The following is a 20,622-nucleotide window of genomic DNA, read 5'->3' as shown; positions in this document are numbered from 1 at the left end:
TATGATCCGGGCCAAGGGGCGGGACTGGGCGTGAAGCTGAGCCAAGTAGAAAGGAGATCCGGCTCTATTTCGGCAGCACTTGTCCCCTTGGCAAGGCTGTAGAAGGACACTGATTAAGCTGCAGTGAGGAGCAATACTGCAGGTGGGCACAGGTCAGGCTGCAGATGGACACAGGTCAGGCTGCACTCAAGCTACAGATGGGAACTAATCAGGCTGCATTGATGCTCACTGACCATTATTTTGCTATAAAGTGTTTTTTGTTTTTCCTGAAACTTACCTCTTAAATTGGGGTGCGTGTTATACGCTGATAAATACGGTACTTTCTATACTGGTTCTTTGAATGGGTGTATCACTTGTTTACTGGTGTTACCTTTTGAAGTCTATGGAGCCAGAAACACTTGTCTAAGCTCAGAAAGAAAGCTTGTGTATTTTTATGAGAGTAGAGCATAGGGGGATTGAACATACAAGTGTGAACAGGGACAATTAGAAAATGCTTATGTTAATGTTACATATTTGGCCCTTGCTTCTCAAGGTGACGTTACTTTAATGTAAACAATGGAAAGCATCATATAACTCTCTGTAAAGATATCTGTAGAATAATTGAATAGAGGGTATTATAATTGAAGCCAGTTGGTCACAAAAAATGCATCAAACAAGGGTGTGTACTGACAAAGAAAATATTACAGAGCAGCTTTCAAATGTAAGAGCATCAATGTCTTGTACTTATTTTACACAATCTGCTCTAAAATGAAAATTGCTCTGTAAATTTAAATACTGTTTTTTGGGGGGCCTGGGGTTCATTTTAACTTGAATTTGCCTGCCAATAGGGTAAGGGAGTACTGTGTTTTAGGCTGGATTCACACCTATGCATTTTTAGTGCTTTTTGCAGATTTGCACTACAGTCCATTTACCATGGTTTCCTATGGAACACGATCTGTTGTACAAATCTGCAAAATGCGAAAAAGAACTAAAAATGCATAGGTGTGAATCGGGCCTTAAAGCTGTTGAGGTCCAGTTTGTGAAAGTCCTTTGTTTCTCTATCTAGCCTGGTTTCCAGATATTCCTTGTGGTTATCGTGTTCCTCTGCGTGCCTGTAATGCTGTTTGGAAAACCCTTGTACCTGTACTGGCAACATCACGGAGGACAGACCTTTGGGAATTATAGGGTAGGTGTTAGTTTTGTTTTAATTTTTTTGTTTTTTGTTAATTTTTAAATGCATTTCTATTTTTTTTTTTAATACAGTTGAATGAAGACCAACTCAAACCTTTGCTGTTGTGACAAGTTTTCTACAATTTTTAGTACATGTCAATACAATAACATCACTCACATTTTCTATCCGTAACTCTTCCGTCTGGTAGGGTAGGAGACGAGATTTTTCTCTGCGGCATTTAAACCCCCCCCCCCCCACGCTGTGGCTGCACAGTGAAAGGGAAAGCAGCAGATTAATGAGTTTATCTTTTTCACTCTGCTCTCTCCTCCCACAAGTATGCTTTTTTCACTGGCGCACAAGTAAATGGTTTTGTATGCTGCTTCTTTCACACCTCCCTCCAGTCTGAGGTCTGCAGCATGATGTACTTATTCTGCTCGCAGTGTAACTATTCAAATATAACAAGTTTTTGTTTTGAATAGCGTGGCATCAGATTAGAACAACGTTCAGATTATTTTTTTTGTATCTGTCTGTGGGAGATTCAATCTCTCGCTCTCTATTGGTCCTGTTTACTGTTATCACCAAGAATGAAAGTGAAAAAAGTCACACATTTTGGATTGTCAGCAGAAAAGTAATAGAGAGGAAATATTCCTATGGGGACACGAGTTCTGCGGACAACCAGGGATTTACTCTCTTGCTATGGCACAGGAAGTGAAGGCAAATCTCCCCAGTTAGATACATTTATTATACTGATTTGAATATATACATGTTCATGTCTCCTTTTATTATTATTATTAATGCTTATTCCCCCTGTAGAAGGGATACACGTTAGTGCGCAGAGGCAGCGAAGAAGAGTTGTCTTTGCTCCGGTCACATGACTTGGAAGAAGGGGAAGATCACACAGGCCATGAGGTTCAGAGGGACAGAGAAAAAGAAGAGGTGGGTCCCACATGCTTAATTTTAGCCCAATGTTGAATGGAAAGTATAGTGGCTTTAAATAATTTATATTCTTTTGTCATCTCTGGGCAACTTTATTTGGGTCCCCATAAATATGGCTGGCCTACAGACTTTATAAAATGTGAGAACTGTGAAGACTAGTTTAATTTTAAAGAGTTGGCTTGTGCAATGATCTTAGCATTTAGTTTTAAAAGTATTATTATTATTTATACTAGTGTTTTTATTCATAATTCATTTATCTTTACCTGAGCCTGGCATTTTCAGATTAAATATCAGAGACCAACTGAAGTTTGGCTATAAAGCCCCTTTTACATAACCAGTTCTATCAGGTCCGCCTGTCAGTTTTTCAGGTGGTTCTGGTCAGAAGGTCCATGCAGCTCTATAGACAGGCTGGTGTAAACGGACTTGTGTCTGTTTTACTCTTGCCTTTCTCCAGGTCTAATCAGGTCCACTAAAAAAATACAGAAAAGGACTGCATCCTTTTTTTTCATTTTGGCAAACTGGATTGGTGGTAGACTGAGGTAAATGGACAGTGGACTCCTTTTACACCCGGCTGCCCATGGAGCACAGCTGGGTCTGTCCATGTCCCCTCTGCAGAAACTCATCTGGCACAGATGTGTCTCAAATTCTCTGCTGATCAGAGTGGAATCCACCCCATGCAAAAGGAATCTCACTGCCTTATTGTTTGCCTGACCTTCCACACTGTGTCTCAACTTCTGAGTGTATTAGAGTATCTACTAAGACAGACCGTACATTAACCACCTTTCTTTCCTTCACCGGTTGAATGAAAAAAATTGCTTGATTCCCTCATCAACACATTCTTTTTGCTGCCTATTGTATTCTGACAGTAGAAGGTTTTGCAGTTGTCAGAATATAATGATCACTGCTGGTGACTATAGCTTCTGGCAGTGATCAAACTGGGAAAAAAAGACAGGCTGGTTGTACTGCAGTTGATTGATAGAGTACAACCTGCCTTCCCTTACATGGATCCAAAAATTGGCTTGGTTCATGCTGAACTGGCCAAATTTTGATCCAGCTTAACAAAGCCCTGTGGCTGTCTTAAAGTGGAGCTTCCGCTCATTGGAACCCTCCCCCCCTCCGGTGCCACAATTGGCCTCTTTCAGGGCGGAGGGGGGTGCAGGTACCTGTACAGTACAGGTATCTGCACCCACTTCCGGCATAGATATCTGCAGAAGCTACGCCCCTTTCTGCAGAATCTACGCCCCTTTCCGAAGGTCCCCCGCTGTCTGCTGGGAAACACACGGATCCCAGAGACAGCGGGGACCATCCTTATTGCGCAGCGCGACTCGTGCATGCGCAGTAGGGAACCGGGAAATGAAGCCGCAAGGCTCCACTTCCTGATTCCCATACCCAAGATGGAGGTGGCAGCACCCGAGAGACGATCGAGAGATCGGTTTCGGGCGCCGACATCGCGGGCGCGCTGGGCGGTTAAGTGTCATTATTTTAAAAGTCAGCAGCTGCAGTATTTGTAGCTGCTGGCTTAAAAAAAAAAACGGCGGACTCCCGCTTTAACATCTATTTACCACAGTACCCTGGTTTTTTGTGTGTGTTTCACCAGGCAATTGTTGATGCTTGTGTTGAAGGGTAGGGCTGAGACAACGTAAATTTAAGCAAAGTTAAAAGTACATTTAATAATTTAGGACTAAGAATTCAGATTCTTGCTTTAGACCACTTATAGCTGATTCTCTAAGCTTATTAAGAAATTATGGGAAGGGTACCAAGGGTTATATTGTATAGGACAGTTCCTTGACCATAAGGGCATAAGCCCTTCACCTTACTTTACTCAACACCTTGAGATGCCTTCCTCAGAACTGTTCAGATTATGGCAAATTTTTGGTAGCGGTTCAGACTAGCGGCACTTGGGTGTTTGCTTGCACAGAAGAAGATGAGAAGGATTTTATGAAGCATGAAATATCCTGTTTATTTTTACATGTTTTGAGCATTGTGCAAAGTTGTCATATACAGTGGATATAAAAAGTCTACACATCCCTGTTAAAATGGTCTGGTTTCTGTGATGTAATAAAAGAGAGAAATCATTTCATCATGTCCGCGGGACCCACGATCACACTCACGGAGCTTGCAGCGGGTTTGCCCGCAACCTGTTTCTTAAAGGGCAACGTACAGCTATGTTAATATGCCTATACATGCCCTTCTGCCAATGTATATCGGTGTGAGCCGGTCGGCGATACCCGTGATCATCTCACAGAGAGCAAGAACGGGGAAATGCTGATGTAAACACGCATTTCCCCATTCTACCTAGTGACACTGATCACCGCTCCCTGTAGTATCACACATAGCGCCCCCCCCCACAGTTAGAATACACTCCCTAGGACACACTTAAACCCTACAACCCCTAATTTAAGAAAAATTATGAATAAAAATGCCAACTATCCCCTATTTTGTAGACGCTATAACTTTTGCACAAAACAATCGATAATCGCTTATTGTGATTTTTTTTTTTTATCAAAAATATGTAGAATACGTATCGCCTAAATTGAGGGACAAAAATGTTTTTTTATATATTTTTGGGGGGATATTTTATTATAGCAAAAAAAAGAAAAAAAATGTTTTTTAAAAATTGTTGCCATTTTTTGTTTATAGTGCAAAAAAAAATGCAGAGGTGATCAAATACCATCAAAAGAAAGCTATATTTGTGGGGCAAAAAGTGATCTGGTCTTTTGCCAGCCAAATGGTCCGGGGCTTGAGTGGTTAATGTGACCTATAAACTGCACAACTCAGTTGAACAACAAGCTGAAATTTTTTTAGGTGAAGGGAAGTAAAATAAAAAATGAAAATAATATGGTTATAGAAGTATGCACACCCTTAAACTAATACCTTTTTGATTTTATTACGGCACTCCGTCTTTTTGGGTATGAGTCTATCAGCATGGCACATGGTTTGACTTGACAATATTTGCCTGCTCTTCTTTGCAAAAACACTTCAAATCTGTCAGATTGCGAGGACATTTCCTGTGCACAGCTCTCTTCAGATCACCCCACAGATTTTCAATCAAATTCAGGTCTGGGCTCTGGCTGGGCCATTCCAAAACTTTAATCTTCTTCTGGTGAAGCCATTCCTCTGTTGATTTGGATGTATGCTTTGGGTCGTTATCATGCTGAAAAATGAAGTTCTTCTTTATGTTCTGCTTTTGTAGCAGAAGCCTGAAGGTTTTGTGTCAATATTGACTGGTATTTGGAACTGTTCATAATTCCATCTACCTTGGCTCCTGTTCCAGCTGAAGAAAAACAGCACCAAAGCATAAAACTGCCACCACTATGCTTCACTGTGGATATGGTGTTTTTGGTGATGTGCATTGGTGTTTTTGCACCAAGCATATCTTGGAATTGCGGCCAAAAGGTTCAGCCTTGGTTTCATCATACTATAACACTTTTTCCTGCATGCTTTTTGGAGACTTCAGATGTGTTTTTGCAAAATTTAGCCAGGCTTGGATGTTTTTCTTCATAAGAAAATGCTCCGTCATGCCACTCTACTCCATAGCCCAGACATATGAAGAATATGTGAGATTGTTGTCGCGTGTACCACATAGCCAGTACTTGCCCGATATTCCTGCAGCTCCTTTAATGTTGCTGGAAGCCTCTTGACAGCCTCCCTGACCAGTTTTCTTCTTGTCTTTTCATCAATTTTGGAGGGACATCTAGTCACTGTTGTGCCATATTTTCTCCACTTCATGATGACTGCCTTCATTGTGTTCCATGGTATATCTAAAGCCTTGGAAATTCTTTTGTACCCTTCTCCTGAGTGATAGCTTTTAACAGTGAGATCCCTCTGATGCTTTGGAAGCTCTCTGCGGACCATGGCTTTTTTTGCTGTTGGATGCAACTAAGAAAATGTCAGGAAAGACCTACTAGAACAGCTGAACTTTATTTGGGGTTAATCAGAGGCACTTTAAATTATGATTTCAGTTTTGTTTTTCAATTGAGTTGTACAGTTTATAGGTCACATTAAAAGTGGAAAATTTCTGAAATGATTTATCTTTGTCGCATTTTTTTTTACATCACAGAAACCTGACATTTTAACAGGGGTATATTTTTAGCACCACTTTATCGTCATTTTAGCGGCGATATTCGGCCACTAGCGGGGCGGTTTTAACCCCCGCTAGCAGCCGAAAAAGGGTTAAAAGCAGCTCTTTGCCAGCAGTATAGCTGCATTGCCCCATTGATTTCAGTGGGTAGGAGCGGTGAATACACCGCTCTTTCACTGCTCCAAAGATGCTGCTAGCAGGACTTTTTTTCACCGTCCTGCTAGCGCACTGCTCCAGTGTGAAAGCTCTTTGGCTTTCATACTGGAGTGAAAGGGGCCAGTTTTTTGCAGGCGCTATACAGATGCTATTTTTAGCGCTGTAGCGCCTGGAAACCGCCTCAGTGTGAAAGGGGCCTTTTATAGAAGCCAAATATAAAGTTTGCTCCCGATAGTATTTAGTTCCAGGGACTCTCATAAATGTATTCTGGGTTCTCTTTCTCTTGTTTTCAGAGGTGTGGTCAGGTGGGAACAGTTCCACACATATGGCAGACTTGTCCCGAGGTCAGACATTTCTGGACACCAGTCCATTCCCTGATAAATTCAGTACCTGTGCTAATTATCACCAAACACATTTGAGATGCCCTTTTAAATGAGCCAGTAAAAAAAAATTCCTGGGCATACTCAAAGCATTGATCTATTTTATATTTCTGGCCTCTAAAATATCAATTGTCATGGCCCAGAAAAATGCAGTGGTTATTCTGTCATTACTGAAGTGTAAAATTATATTGATTATGCTTACTGAAAAGATAGTTGGTGAACCTTGAAATAATCAATGTTTGAAAAGATTGAATCGCTCTCATATCTACAATCGTGGCCAAAATTTATAAGAAACACAGAATAATTTTGACAAAGTCTGCTGCCTCAGTTTTTATTATGACAATCTGCATATACTCCAGAATGTTATGAGGAGTGATCAGATGAATTGCAAATAATTGTAAAGTCCCCCTTTGCCATAAAAATTAACTTAATCCTGTAAAAAAACATTTCCACTGCATTTGTGAAGAAGGCATCACGGCGCCCAAGAAAGTCCAGTAAGCGTCAGCATTGTCTTCTATCGTTGATTCAGTTGTGGCATCAGGGCACCACCAGTGCAGAGCTTGTTCAGGAATGGCAGCAGGCAGGTATGAGTGCATCTGCATGCACAGTGAGGCAAACATTTTTGGAGGATCGCTTGGTGTCAAGAAGGGCAACAAAGATGCCACTTCTCTCCAGGAAAAACATCAGGGACAGACTGATAATTCTACAAAAGGTACAGGGATTGGACTGCTGAGGACTGGGATAAAGTAATTTTCTCTGAATTACCTTTACAATTGTTTGGGGCATCCGGAAAAAAGCCTTTTCTGGATAAGAAAAGGTGAGCACTACCATCAGTCCTGTGTAATGCCAACAGTAAAGCATGCTGAGACCATTCATGTGTGGGGATTCTTCTCAGCCAAGGGAGTGGGATCGCTCACAATTTTGCCTTAGAACACAGCCATGAATAAAGAATAGTATAAAAACATTACCCGAGAGCAACTTCTCCCAACCATCCAAGAACAGTTTGGTAATGAACAATGCATGATGGAGCACCTTGCCATGAGGCAAAAGTGATAACTAAATGGCTTGGGGAACAAAACCTTAAAATTTTGGGTAAATGGCCAGGAAACTCCCCAGACCTTAATCCCATTGAGACCTTGTGATCAATCCTCAAGAGGCGGGTGAACAAAAAACCCCCCACAAATTCTGACAAACTCCAAGCATTTATAATGCAAGAATGGGCTGCCATCAGTCAGGATGTGGCCCAGAATTTGACTGACAGCATGCCAGGGCAAATTGCAGAGGTCTTGAAAAAGAAGGGTCAATGCGGCAAATATTGACTCTTTGCATTAACTTAATGTAATTGTCAGTAAAAGCCTTTTAAACGTATGAAATGCTTGTATATATACTTCAGTATACCATAGTAACATCTAACAAAAAACCTAAAAACACTGAAGCAGCAGACTTTGTAAAAATATAATATTTTTGTCATTCTTAATTTTGGCCATGGCTGTACATTTAGCATCTGTATAGAGGTGGACATATGAATAGATAGCAGTGGACAGCCTGACAGCCATCCCTTTCACCCCTTCCTCCTCCCTTTACCTTATTTCTATTGCACTCACATCCTTCCCTTTCTCAAGTCATCTTCCAAGGCAGCACCCGAGAGAGTAGGTTCCTCTCGCCTGAAACGGGAAAGGCATCATCTTCCATTATAAAAAAGTGACACTTACCCTAGTGCCTCAGTTTGTTTCCTCTGGGCAACAGGACATCTCCTGTTTTGTTATTTTCCTCAGGCCGTGTGCTGGTTACAGAATCCTCCCTGTCTCATGGTCAAGGCATCTGGCTTGCCATGCTAGCCCACATGGAGGTCCCCCAAAATCAGAGTCCTACCTCTGCATTCCAATGATTGTATATTGTGATATGGTTACCCAGGCTAATTTCTTATGTTTACATCAGCATTTAAGACTTCTCCAATCTCCCATGCAGCAGACTTATTTATGGGTATTATATTGTGGTATGGTTATGTTAGTCTTTTTCTTTCTTTTTTTCTTTAAGTTCACTGCCCCTACAGTTTTTTTTTTTTTTTTTCTCAAAGGGGTTCTAGGTAATTTAATATGTGTCTAGCTTTCCACTGCTTGATAGTCCTTTATTTTGCTGAACCTACCTTTTATAACATTCTATGCCAATGGATCACTGAGCACATTCTTGAGTGTTTTGTACCTACCCTTATCTTTGTTTCTCTGATACTTATCTGTATTGTCATGTACTACCGTTTTTGGATTTCCTTTTCTTTGAAAAAAAATAAAAATGAATATATGAGAAGGCTAAATCTGGGAAGTCAGTTAAAACTAAACTCTGGTACTGAAAAACCTACCCTTGCATAAGACTTCCCCCACACTGCAAGATTTACTTTTTTGTTTTGCTTAGGTTACAAGGAAAAAATCATTTTACTTAATCTCTCACTCTCCCCCAGCAGCTGGCACTCACATCTTCTCCAACGATTCGGCTGTGAGCAAGCCCCTAAACATCCTCATTTACATAGCAGGACTGTTGGTCCTGCATGGTACGTGATGTGTCACAGCTGCAACCACCACTGGGTCGAATGCCAAATTAAAAGGCTTTGGAGACAGGAAAAATATAAGAAAAACGTGCTTTATTCTGGTACCCTAGGCAAAAATGAGCATTTAAACCCAGGCAGTGCAGGGAGAGACGCACTGCAAGGGTAGTTGTTTCAGTTCCCTGGAGTTCAGTTATGAAGGCAAAAACCTATGTACTATTTGATGTAATGTGAATAAATATATTTGGAACATCACACGTTTTTTGTATTGGTACTGATCTTTGTTTTTCAGTTTGATATGGCAGAGGTTTTTATGCATCAGGCCATCCACACCATAGAATATTGCCTGGGATGTGTTTCCAACACAGCTTCCTACCTGCGACTCTGGGCTTTAAGCTTAGCACATGCCCGTGAGTATCTTATTTTCTTTGGGGATATTTAGGAAATAGGAACATCACATAATGTGGAAGGATGTAAGCCGTAATTTAGGTTCAAATTGCAATATGCAAAATGCTTTAATGCTCCACAGATAACCTTGTTTAAATCTTTCTGCATCACACTGCTGAAACCGATTTTCATTTAGTAAGTCTGGTTGCTACATATTTGAAAAATTCCTTCTGTACTCATTTAGATTTGATTTCTGTTGCTTTAAATTATATTGTATATAGTATATTATATATACAGTATATTGCAAAAACTATTTAATATTGGATATACGTTTTGTAATTGTTATCCTGCATAGCCTAGTTAGAGGCCTAAAATACTTTAACTAAAATATGATTATCAGGAATATGTAATCTTGGTTGTCTGAGTGCCGAGTCTACTTTGCAGGACTTGTTGCCATCACCCGGTGTCATACTGTAGACAAATGCATTAAAATTATATTATAATCGCATCATCTTGTATATGAAATTAAACTTATGACCATGCATTTTTTAGATCAACATAGAATCTTTTGAAACCAACGAAAGGCATTCATTCTGTGGAGCAGAGTCACTTAAGCCCCATACACACTATCAGATTTTCTGCTGATTTTTGTCTTCAGATTTACCAAAACCTTGTAGTGCAAGGGCCTGCCTGATTGCATACAAATTGAAACTCCTAAGGTTTGACCTCATATTATATGGTTTTGGTAAATCTGAAGACAAAAATCAGCAGAAAATCTGATAGTGTGTATGGGGCTTTAAACACTAAATTAACTTTTTCAGGCAGAATTTCACCTTTTACAATAAATAGAAGCCTTTTAGGGTTAGGGTCTAATCTAATGTATTTTCTGCCCAAGTCATCTTATCTCTCACTTACCCCAGTTCATGTTGACAGGTTTCAGCCAATGATTTCAGTCCTTTTATGTTTGAAACTTTTAAAAATGCTTTCTCCTTTTAATCACTTATGACATTCGTGGCATATGACATTCTCTTTTAGATCTACCATCAGTTATGTAGTGCAAGATCCTGCCTGCTTTGATACAATTTGAATAGATTGTTCAGGTGGGTCCTCCTATTCCATAGGTTTGGTAAATATATAGGAAATTGCACATACATTATACATTTAGATTGCTTAGTGCATGGCCAACTTTATACAAGTACATAGGAAGGAGTGGACAGAGACACTCTGCTGTCAGGCCCCGCTAACATGTCTGCACTTTTCCTTTCTTTTTCTTTGGGGCGTTTTGGAGTGTTTCCACACATTGCTCATAGGGCAGCCCATTCACTTGAGTAGGCTGCCCTACGCATGACAATGAAGCTCCTGTACTTTTTTAGATTTTTTGCTTGGAACGCTTTTTGGTGAGTTTGCAGTGTATTTCCGGCATGTGGCATTCGGAAATGTGAATGGAGCCTCATTGTTGTATAAACACACCAATTTCACTTTCAGGCACGTTCATACCTCGCATACTGGGAGTGCATTTTTTTTTTTTCTTGCAACATGCATGGGACAGCCCATTAATTTCAATGAGCTACCCTACACATGGCAAAGTAGCTAATTGAACATTTTGGCGTGATGCAGTTTGCACTTTTTTTTTACTGTGCAATTTGCTGCTTTGGTGCTCGGTTTTTCATTTTTCATCGGTTTTTCTGGTATGTCAAAATGTGCGTTTGCCTCCTGCATTTGGGGTGGCATTAACAAGTAATGGTACCAAAAGAGCGACTAGTTCATTTTCAGTGTAGAACGGTGGCTATACGCTATACAATATGGTTGTACAATCTCTGTACAATCTCCTTTAGATCTACCAAAACTATATAATAGGAGGACACACCATCTATCCAATCACTTTGTACCATCTCCCTTAGATCTACTACCAGCTATGTAGTGCAAGGGCCTGCCTAATTGGATACAGGCAATGTATTGTGTATGGTGTGAGCTTTACAGACTTCCAGGGACACAGTACTCCTATTTTCAATGCTACAGCTTTGCACCACATATTTTATGTGTTCGCTCAGCTCCTGTGCACTCTGCCAAATTAACGATTTATGCAAAAAAAAGTATAAAAGAAAATAAACCACAGGCTATGAATTCAGTGAGAAAAGTGCTGACTGATGAGTGTATTGGGAAAGTATGAAGCTACAGAGGTGGGTAGGAGCAATCTCCTGGAGGTGGAGGGCAGATGCAGGGTGTGTGTTAATGATGTCAGCTAGTGAACTACTTCCAGACTCTTACGTTTTCCCGACCTAAGGAACAGGTCAAAGGAAGCAATTTCTCAACACAAACTGAAGGCTGAGGTAAGGCCTGTCTGAGGACAAATAGAAAGCCTTTTCTCTTCTGCAACAGAGGTAAATTGATGATATATTGCAAATTGAGAGAACAGGCTTCTCCTGTCTGCGTGGAACTAGCAGACCAACTAGTGCAAAGCCTGAAGTACGTTTGTGACGTGGCCCTGGATACTCTCCCTCTGTTATCCAGGGCTTCAGTGTCAGCAGTGGTGCTGAGGCGCCTGATTTGGTTAAAATGCTGGTCTGCTGACCAGGCATCCAAAAAAGCCCTGACGGATCTTCCCTTCCTTGGCAACCGGCTCTTTGGAGCCTCTTTGGATGACATCATTAAAAATGACACAGGTGATAAGAGTACACTACTCCCATGGGCCAGGTAGGCTAAGGAGCCATGCCGTAGGCAAGGGCCCTCATTTTCAAATCACAAACGGCCTTTTCGTCCGCCCGGAGCTTCGACCAAGCTCCCCCAGCCCAACAAGACAACCGCTGAAGGACCAAAGTTTCTGCGATTCGCAGTCGGGAAGCCCACTACCAGTTTGTGGCTCTCCCTTTTGGTTTGGCATCAGCCTCCCGAGTCTTTACCAAGGTATTGGCTCCTGTTTTGGTGTTCATATGGCAATGCGGGATCGCGATTGTGGGATACCTAGACGATCTCCTCCTGAGAGCATCTTCCGCTTCAGAGTTAGAGGAGGATGTGGCGATCATCATGCAGACCCTGCAGGAATTTGGGTGGCTGTTGAATAGGGGTGCAACGCATCAAAAAACTCACAAATCGGATCGTTCCTTGGATCAGAGTCACGGATCGGATCATTTTTCGGATCAGCAAATCATAATTTAATTTGCAAAAACCTGTGAAAATTCCACCACCATATAGTCCCCACTGTAATATCCACAATCTCCCCCACTGTAGTATTGGCTGAGCATGGCTGGGTACGGCTGAGCATGGCTGAGTATTGGCTGGGTATCGCAGGGTATGGAGGGATGGCTGCTTCCATCTCTGGATCTCTCCCCTCCACTGTACAGATTAGTACAGCAAGAGGAGAGAGGAATCGGCGTCATGACATGACGCCGGTTTGTTTACAAGTGATCGCTCCATCGGAGTGATCACAGTGTAAACAGCCTGGGTGTAGAAAGAAGGCCACCGTTTCGGAGCTAGGCTGAAGCTGCAGCCTTTCCTAAGGCCGAGACCGCGGAGTGCGGCATGTGCCAATCTGAGCGGGGTGACGATCTGTTGCACCCCTACTGTTGAACCTAAAGAAGTCGGTGATCATACCGACTCGGCGTTTGGAGTACCTAGGCTCACTGCTGGACTCCATGGAAGCGAGAGTGTTTCTCCCTTCAGACAAGCTGCAGACTCTCAGAGCTGCGGTGAAACTGCTGATGAACCGCAAGTGGTCGACGCTACGCTTCTGCATGCGAGTCCTGGGACTCATGGTGGCCTCCTTCGAGGCAGTACCGTATGCCCAGTTCCACACCAGAGTCCTGCAGAAGGAGATTTTGACAAAATGGGACAAATCTCCATTGTCCCTGGATCGCCAGATTCAGGTGAGCCAGTTAGTCAGGTATTCCCTTTCTGGTGGCTGAGGTCCCCGGCACTTCAGTCTGGGAAGTCGTTCCTACCTCTGAAATGGACAGTGATCACAACGGACACCAGCCTATCAGGCTGGGGTGGAGTAATGGGAGTTCAGTCGACCCAGGGCCTCTGGTCGGCGGAGGAATCCAAGTTGCCGATCAATCTGCTCAAACTGAGAGCGATCACGCTATGCCTCTCCACATGGTCAATAAGACTGCAAGGGTGTCCGATCAGGATCCAGTCAGACAATGCCACAGCTGTGGCATACGTCAATCACCAAGGAGGAACAAGAAGCTTGGCCACCGCACGGGAGGTCGCTCACATACTTTGGTGGGCAGAGCGAAATGTACTGGCCCCATCGCCCATTTACATCCCGGGAGTGGAGAACTGGCAGGCGGACTATCTAAGTCGCCAGATGCTGCACCAAGGAGAATGGGAGTTGCATCCGGAGGTGTTCAGGCTACTGTGCCTGCGGTGGGGCACACCAGACGTGGATCTTCTGGTCTCCCGTCTCAATCATAAGGTGCCGAAATTCGTGTCCAGGACGAGATCCGTGGGCAGACGAGTCGGACGCGCTGGTGGCTCCATGGGATCAGTACCAGCTGATTTATGCCTTTCCTCCACTGAAACTGTTACCACATCTACATCGCAGAGTAGAGGCCGAGGGGATCCCAGTAATACTGATTGGCCTCAGCGTCCCTGGTATGCAGACCTAGTGCGCCTGGTAGTAGACGCTCCTTGGCAACTGCCGTTACGAGAAGACCTTTTGTCTCAAGGTCCTATTCTCCATCCTGCTTTACCATCGCTGGTTTTAACGGCATGGCTATTGAGAGCCAGGTGTTGAGGAACCGGATTCTTTCGGACTCGGTGATCCCAACTATGCTGAGGGCATGGAAATCTTCATCTCAGAAGATATATCATCGTACCTGGAAGGCCTACATCTCCATGTGTGAGGAGAAAGGATGGCATCCGCGCTCCTTTTCTATATCCAGGGTCCTGCTGTTTCTTCAGCAAGGAGTAGACCAGAAGTTGGCTTTGAGCACCATCAAAGGTCAAATATCAGCTTTGGCTGTCTTTTTTTTCAGTGACTCCTGGCCTCTCACTCTATAGTGAGCACTTTTGTTCAAGGGGTGCGGCATGCAGTTCCTCCGGTCTGTCCACCGTTACCCCCATGGGATCTGAACCTGGTGTTATCTGCGCTGCAAAAACCGCCGTTTGAAAATATCAGAGAGATCCCTCTGTTGACTCTTTCCCAGAAAGTGGTCTTTCTAGTGGCCATTACATTAGCCAGGAGGGTTTGGAAACTGACGGCCTTGTCCTTCAAGTCGCCCTACCTGGTTATCCACAAAGATAAGGCAGTGTTGCGTCCGCAATCTTCTTTTCTACCAAGGGTGGTTTCGGCGTTTCACATCAATGAAGACATTGTGTTACTATCTCTCTGTCCTAAGCCGACGCATCCTAAGAAGGTAGCCCTCCATTCCCTGGATGTGGTCCAGGCTCTGAGAGTGTATTTGTCTGCCACGGCTCCCTTCCGGAAGTCAGACTCCCTGTTTGTTTCAGTGGCTGGTCTGAAGAAAGGCATGGCAGTCTTGTCTGTCACCATTTCCAGGTGGATCAGACAGATTGTAGTACAAGCATACGCCTTGAAGGGGCAGGTGCCCCCCTTTCCGTTCACGGCCCACTCCACAAGTGCAATCGGAACGTCTTGGGCCTTCCGACATCAATTGTCTGTTGCTCAATTGTGTAAAGCGGCGACCTGGTCGTCTGTTCATACCTTTACAAAATTCTACAAGGTAGATATCAGTGCATCGGCTGATGCCTGTTTTAGCTGCAAAGTTTTGCAGGCAGCTGTATAATTGCAATTGCACATAAAAAAAATTCCTGTTTGTTTTTTTTGGGTAACAACGCAGTACCTTTAAGTTAATGCACTGTTGCATTTGCTACCACAGGTTTGGTGCGGTTTGAGGGTAGAGTCTCTCTGTTGAGGAGAACCCTATTTTTGGTGGTGGTTATTCCACACACTGTCGTTTTTGTGGGTAAAGTTTATACTAGTTCCCACATGCCATGGTGGATGAAGTTATTATGCTATTTTCCCACCCCTCGTTTTGGCACTGCTTGGGGACGTCCCAATGGCTAAGAGAGGAGCTGTGTCAGTCGGTGAATATAGGATTTTTTTGTACTCGCCATAAAATCCTTTTCTCTGTAATTCACAGAGTGACACAGCACCCACCCCTCCAATTTTTCTTTACATTCTACTGCTTGTTGACATACGGAGGCTGCATGGCAGGCTGAGGGGTTGGGCGGAACTAAAAGTTCTGTGTTTTTCATAACATGTTATGCCTAGTCCTCTCCTAAAGGTGGTGTAACAACCCAATGGCTAAGAGAGGAACTGTGTCAGTCGGTGAATTACTGAGAAAAGGATTTTACGGCGAGTACAAAAAAATCCTATCTTTTGATACTTTGCAGGATGTCTTCAGGGCTGCAAAATAGAATTTTTCTTGATGCCTTCTCTTTGCTTTCTAACCCTCAAATATCCAGGTGTGCCCCATGACATCTTGTGGACCTTCAGGTACTTCGGGGTCAGGGGAAGGTAATACAACCCTGAAATACCTGAAGGACCAGGAGAAGATCCACAATGTTTCACTGGGAGACCAAAAGATTTGAAGGTTAGAAATCAAGGAGAAGGCATCAAGAAAAATTATATTTGCAGCCCTAATGACATACCACCCTTAAAACCCATGCATTAGAGATGCTATCACAATAAAAGCCATAATAACAAAATTGAGAAAAGTACCAAAAAGTACTATACCGACCTTAACCTGTCCCTGAAACCTTTTAAGATTGGGGTTGGCATGTTCACTTAAAATATGGGTTTTAGTGGAGTTGGACCTTCTGTGTTCAGTTTTTGCAAGTTATGCATTGACAGTGATTCATTTACCTATTTTCACATTTTTAAATTGCAGAACTATCTGAAGTGTTGTGGACAATGGTATTGAGGATGGGCCTTCATATGCCATACTCCATTATTGGCGCATTTTTTCTGGTACTAGCTACAGCTGCATTCATATCATTGACCATTTTCATTCTTCTTGTCATGGAGGGACTTTCTGCCTTCCTACATGCAATCCGTTTACACTGGTGAGTCGCTTTAAAAAATCTATTTTTGGTGTCTAGACAGTTGTTCATGCATATTGTTTTAAACATTTGCAGCTAAAAATGTATCTGTGATGTTAGAAACATAGAAGGAGCCTTTACTGAAGTAATCAGGGGGCTAGGGGTCACTTAGTCTTACATTTGCTGGGCTATTTTTGCTGTTTCTTTTTGGGAAGATTTCCCTTCACTTCCTGTCCGAAAGACACAATGGGGAAAGTGGAAATTTTGTCTAAAATTAGGAGACATTTTTGAATTTCTTATCACTTTCTAAGTGACCATAATCTCCAGGACAAACAGAGTGAAGAATCTGAATCTCTCCCCAGGGACACAGACAACAATAAAAGCCTGACACAGGTTCTAATGTAACTTTTACTTTGCCTTTCCTATTCTAAAAAAGTGTTAGCTGGAGAATTAAAGTACAAAATATTGATTTCCTTATATGGCTAATTCTGACTGGTTATATCTATAGCGTTTATCATTTGTATACCATATTTAATCATGAGCTATTGGTAGCTTTTGAACATGTGATGTACTTCTTCATGCAAAGAAAAGCGATTAACAGAACAATATTTTCTTTATTTACAGGGTGGAATTCCAGAACAAGTTTTATTCTGGTGCAGGATACAAATTTACACCTTTCTCTTTTAAGCACATGTCTCTCCATCTGGACAAAGAATACTTTCCATAGACTTATGCTTCTTTTATTATACAAGCAGATTTTGTATAAATAAGAACCATCTGGTGCCATTTTATCTTGCTTTATGAAAAAAAGCTAGGTAAACAAAATTCCAGACAAAATTTTTTCTTCGTTTTGGATGCAGTGGGAAGGGGTGGGAACATCTGTTTTTATTACTATCCTTTTTGGTGATATTTCCTCTTAGTTCCTGTCCTGCTGTCATTGGGTAAAGAAGAATTAGGCCTCTGAATATGAAAATAGTCAAAATACATATTCTTAAAATGCAGACTGTAAACACCCATCTTTCCTGTTGCCCACATCATCGAAACACACTTGGATAAAGAGTAATTGTGCCCCAAAGTCTTTCTACAGAACTGACACTTCCTGGCGTGTTGATTTCCTGAGTCCGCCACAGCTCTCACTGTGATGTGCAGATTAGCGGGAGGAACCATTGAGCACTGAGGGGCTCAGGAGTGTTGGTTTCCAGGCAGAAGTTGCAGGGTGATTCCTTTTGAGCAGAGTAGGTATTTACATTCTTTTTGCAAGTATTTGTTTTGTCAATTTACATATTCATAAAAGGGTTGCTGTAATGTTTTAAGTTATCCCATTGTAGAGGGTGTCATTGAGACACTAGGTCAGATGAAGACTTCAAGAAAAAAAAGCTAACAAACCCTTTCCTGCTGTATCCCAGTCTAGATTAATGTATTTTTAAGTGTTAACTGCCTAGAAATCCTTTGAAAAAAATTCTAAGCTAAAGGGTTAACACGTTGTACAACTACTGTTAATGTGAGAAAGTAAGAATTATTTTTGATTCGTTTCGCCTACAATTTCCTACCTCTTAAGAAGTATTCTATGCTCATTGACAGATGAATTTGTGTGCTTTATCCTCCTTACAAACTGTATTATAAAAGCTTTGAAAGGTATCAAAATGTAAAAAGAACTCTCAAATTTCTAATATTAAAAATGTCAGTGGTAAAACGTTAATTATACTAATTCTTTGATAATTTAAGCTGATAATGAGATATGAATGCTGTGTTATATATTTGTAATAAGGTTAAAAAGATGTAACATAATTCAGATGTACAGTATTTTTAAATTTGAATCTTCCTACTAAGGTGGACAAATAATCAGATGTCTGCAACTATGTATGTTGCTTGTGCAACATTAACATTTTTTGACATTTGCATTCTTTTATTTAAATTTATTTCCTTTTCATTTGGGGACTTTGTAAATGATATGTTACAAAAAATAAATACTTAATCAGTTTTGACACTTTTAATGTTTTTCTGTCATTCAATTTGTGGCATTTCTTTGAAAAGTTAAACTGACATATAAGTTGGGGTAGTTAGGTTTCATACTATAATAAAGTATATAGTATAAACAAGTACCGTGTTCTCATGATGAAGCAGAGAGATCTATTTTAACAAGTAACATTTAAAGAAAGGCACTGTAGATCAGGGCTCGACAAACCCCGGTCGCCAGGTCGCATTTGCGCCTAGATTTCGTGTCCTGGCGACTGGGGCAACGCTGCTGGGGTATCCTGTCTCCATTTGGACCCCGAACTCCGCCGCGCAATTCCATCGGGCCGCGCCGGCCAGTAATTGAGGCCGCGGCTTTGCGGCCTTCTAAAATCTTTCGGTAGTATGGCGCCATCTTGTGGTGGATGTAGAAATTACACCCTATTCCAATAATGCTAATTCCTAATGGAGTGAAGCTCCCCTGCCTGTTTTTTGCCCAACGGTGAGTGTGGTGGCTGGTAAATGGCTTCTCATTATATTATATATATATATATTATTAAATTTATTAATTTATTTATTAATTTAATATTATTTGTAATCCTCCCTGCTTGACCCCTTTCACAAGGGCTGTCTGATCAGGTTCACCTGTCAGTTTTTCAGGCAAACCTGATCGAACCCTTAGCAGGGAAATGGCAGTAAATGAGCGGGAATATGTCGGAAATAATAGTCACATTCTTTTGTTAACCACTTCGTGCCCGCGCTATAGACGAAAGATGTCTACAGCGCGGACACCAATTGCCGGGAGGGTGTCCCTAGACATCCTCCTGTTTACTTCCCCTCTGCACGCCGCCATGGGCGAGCATCGGGGAAGTTCTGTGTTGGCCGTGTCCCTTGGATACAGCCAATCACAGATCATGCTAAATGACCAATCACAGCGGCCATTTAGCATTTGAGCGGTGTGTCCAATGAGAGGTGATCTCATATGTGGGGGGCTGGGGGCTATCTTCCCCTCACTCGTCTCCATGTCAGGCCAGGGACAGGTCCAGATCGCCGTCACGGACCTGGCTCCTAACATTTTTAGCTGGCTCCTAGATTCCAAGCAAATTTGTCAACCCCTGCTGTAGATGACTGGTAACAGTGGGTAGTGATGTATTTTCAGCGCCTTTTTAACACGAGGTCAGATGCAGTTTTGTACAACCACTATGCCAAAACAATGGTATAGATGTGATGGAGGAAGTTGTGTTCATCAGTTATCAGAATTTGCATTACCATAAAAACTATTAGAGATGCTGAGACTCTATAAACAGACTACAGGCAGTCCCCAGGTTACAAACATCCAGCTAATATATGTCTCGTACATAAGAATGGAGGCAGCATGACGTCACGCTGTTCCCAGAAACTACCAGGTGGCCATATTGCTGCTCACTGTATGCTGCCACCTGCTGTCCAGTGGACCTGTCAGCAATCGTGCTGTCCAAAACGTCAAAAATATTTTTTTGATTGGAGTTACACTTCCAAATATACCCATTTCAACATACATACAAATTCAACTTAAGAATAAACCTACGGCACCTACCTTGTTTGTAACCCGAGGACTAACTGTAATATAGAAATAAAAAAAAGTATGCAAGATTACCCTCTTGTATGCTAATACTTCATATTCCCATCACACACATTCCTGGATGAGCTCTCGAGTTTGGGTGCTGCAGCAACAACCAGCTAGATACTGGTTCAAGTCACACTGAAGATATTTGCCAGCACACCATGGAATGACATAAATAGTGTCCAAACGGGTAATTTATTGCATGGTCACAACACAAGGAGAGTGCAACTTTTCGGAGTCACGCAGGACCCCTTCATCAGGCATGTGATGACATGCTTGACAAAGGGGTCCTGCATTACTCTTGTATGCTAAAATGCCAAGTAATGATGTTACTGCACAATTTATATAGCATTGGTTTCTAAGTCAGGGGTGATAACGATGTCACAATTCTACAACAAATACATATACTTGGGGCATTGTTTCAGAAGTCTG

General features: G+C 42.1%; 1 protein-coding gene across 1 annotated transcript in view; it reads left to right on the top strand.

The window, feature by feature from the left end:
• ATP6V0A2 (ATPase H+ transporting V0 subunit a2) overlaps positions 1–18,628 on the top strand; it is a gene marked incomplete in the record, with an annotated part of 78,906 nt that extends 60,278 nt beyond the window's left edge. The window contains 5 exon segments of the mRNA XM_077461855.1: positions 1,046–1,165; positions 1,964–2,086; positions 9,535–9,652; positions 16,484–16,658; positions 17,259–18,628. Of these exon segments, the coding sequence (XP_077317981.1) occupies positions 1,046–1,165; positions 1,964–2,086; positions 9,535–9,652; positions 16,484–16,658; positions 17,259–17,361 (639 nt within the window).
• Between the last annotated feature and the right edge of the window lie 1,994 nt (positions 18,629–20,622).

Source organism: Lithobates pipiens, unplaced genomic scaffold (assembly GCF_037356315.1).
Source record: "Lithobates pipiens isolate NorthernLeopardFrog02 unplaced genomic scaffold, aLitPip1_a1.2 Scaffold_3, whole genome shotgun sequence".
Classification (NCBI taxonomy): Eukaryota; Metazoa; Chordata; class Amphibia; order Anura; family Ranidae; genus Lithobates; species Lithobates pipiens.
The sequence above is the reverse complement of the archived record's forward strand: the minus strand, read 5'-3'. Positions and strand labels throughout refer to the sequence as shown.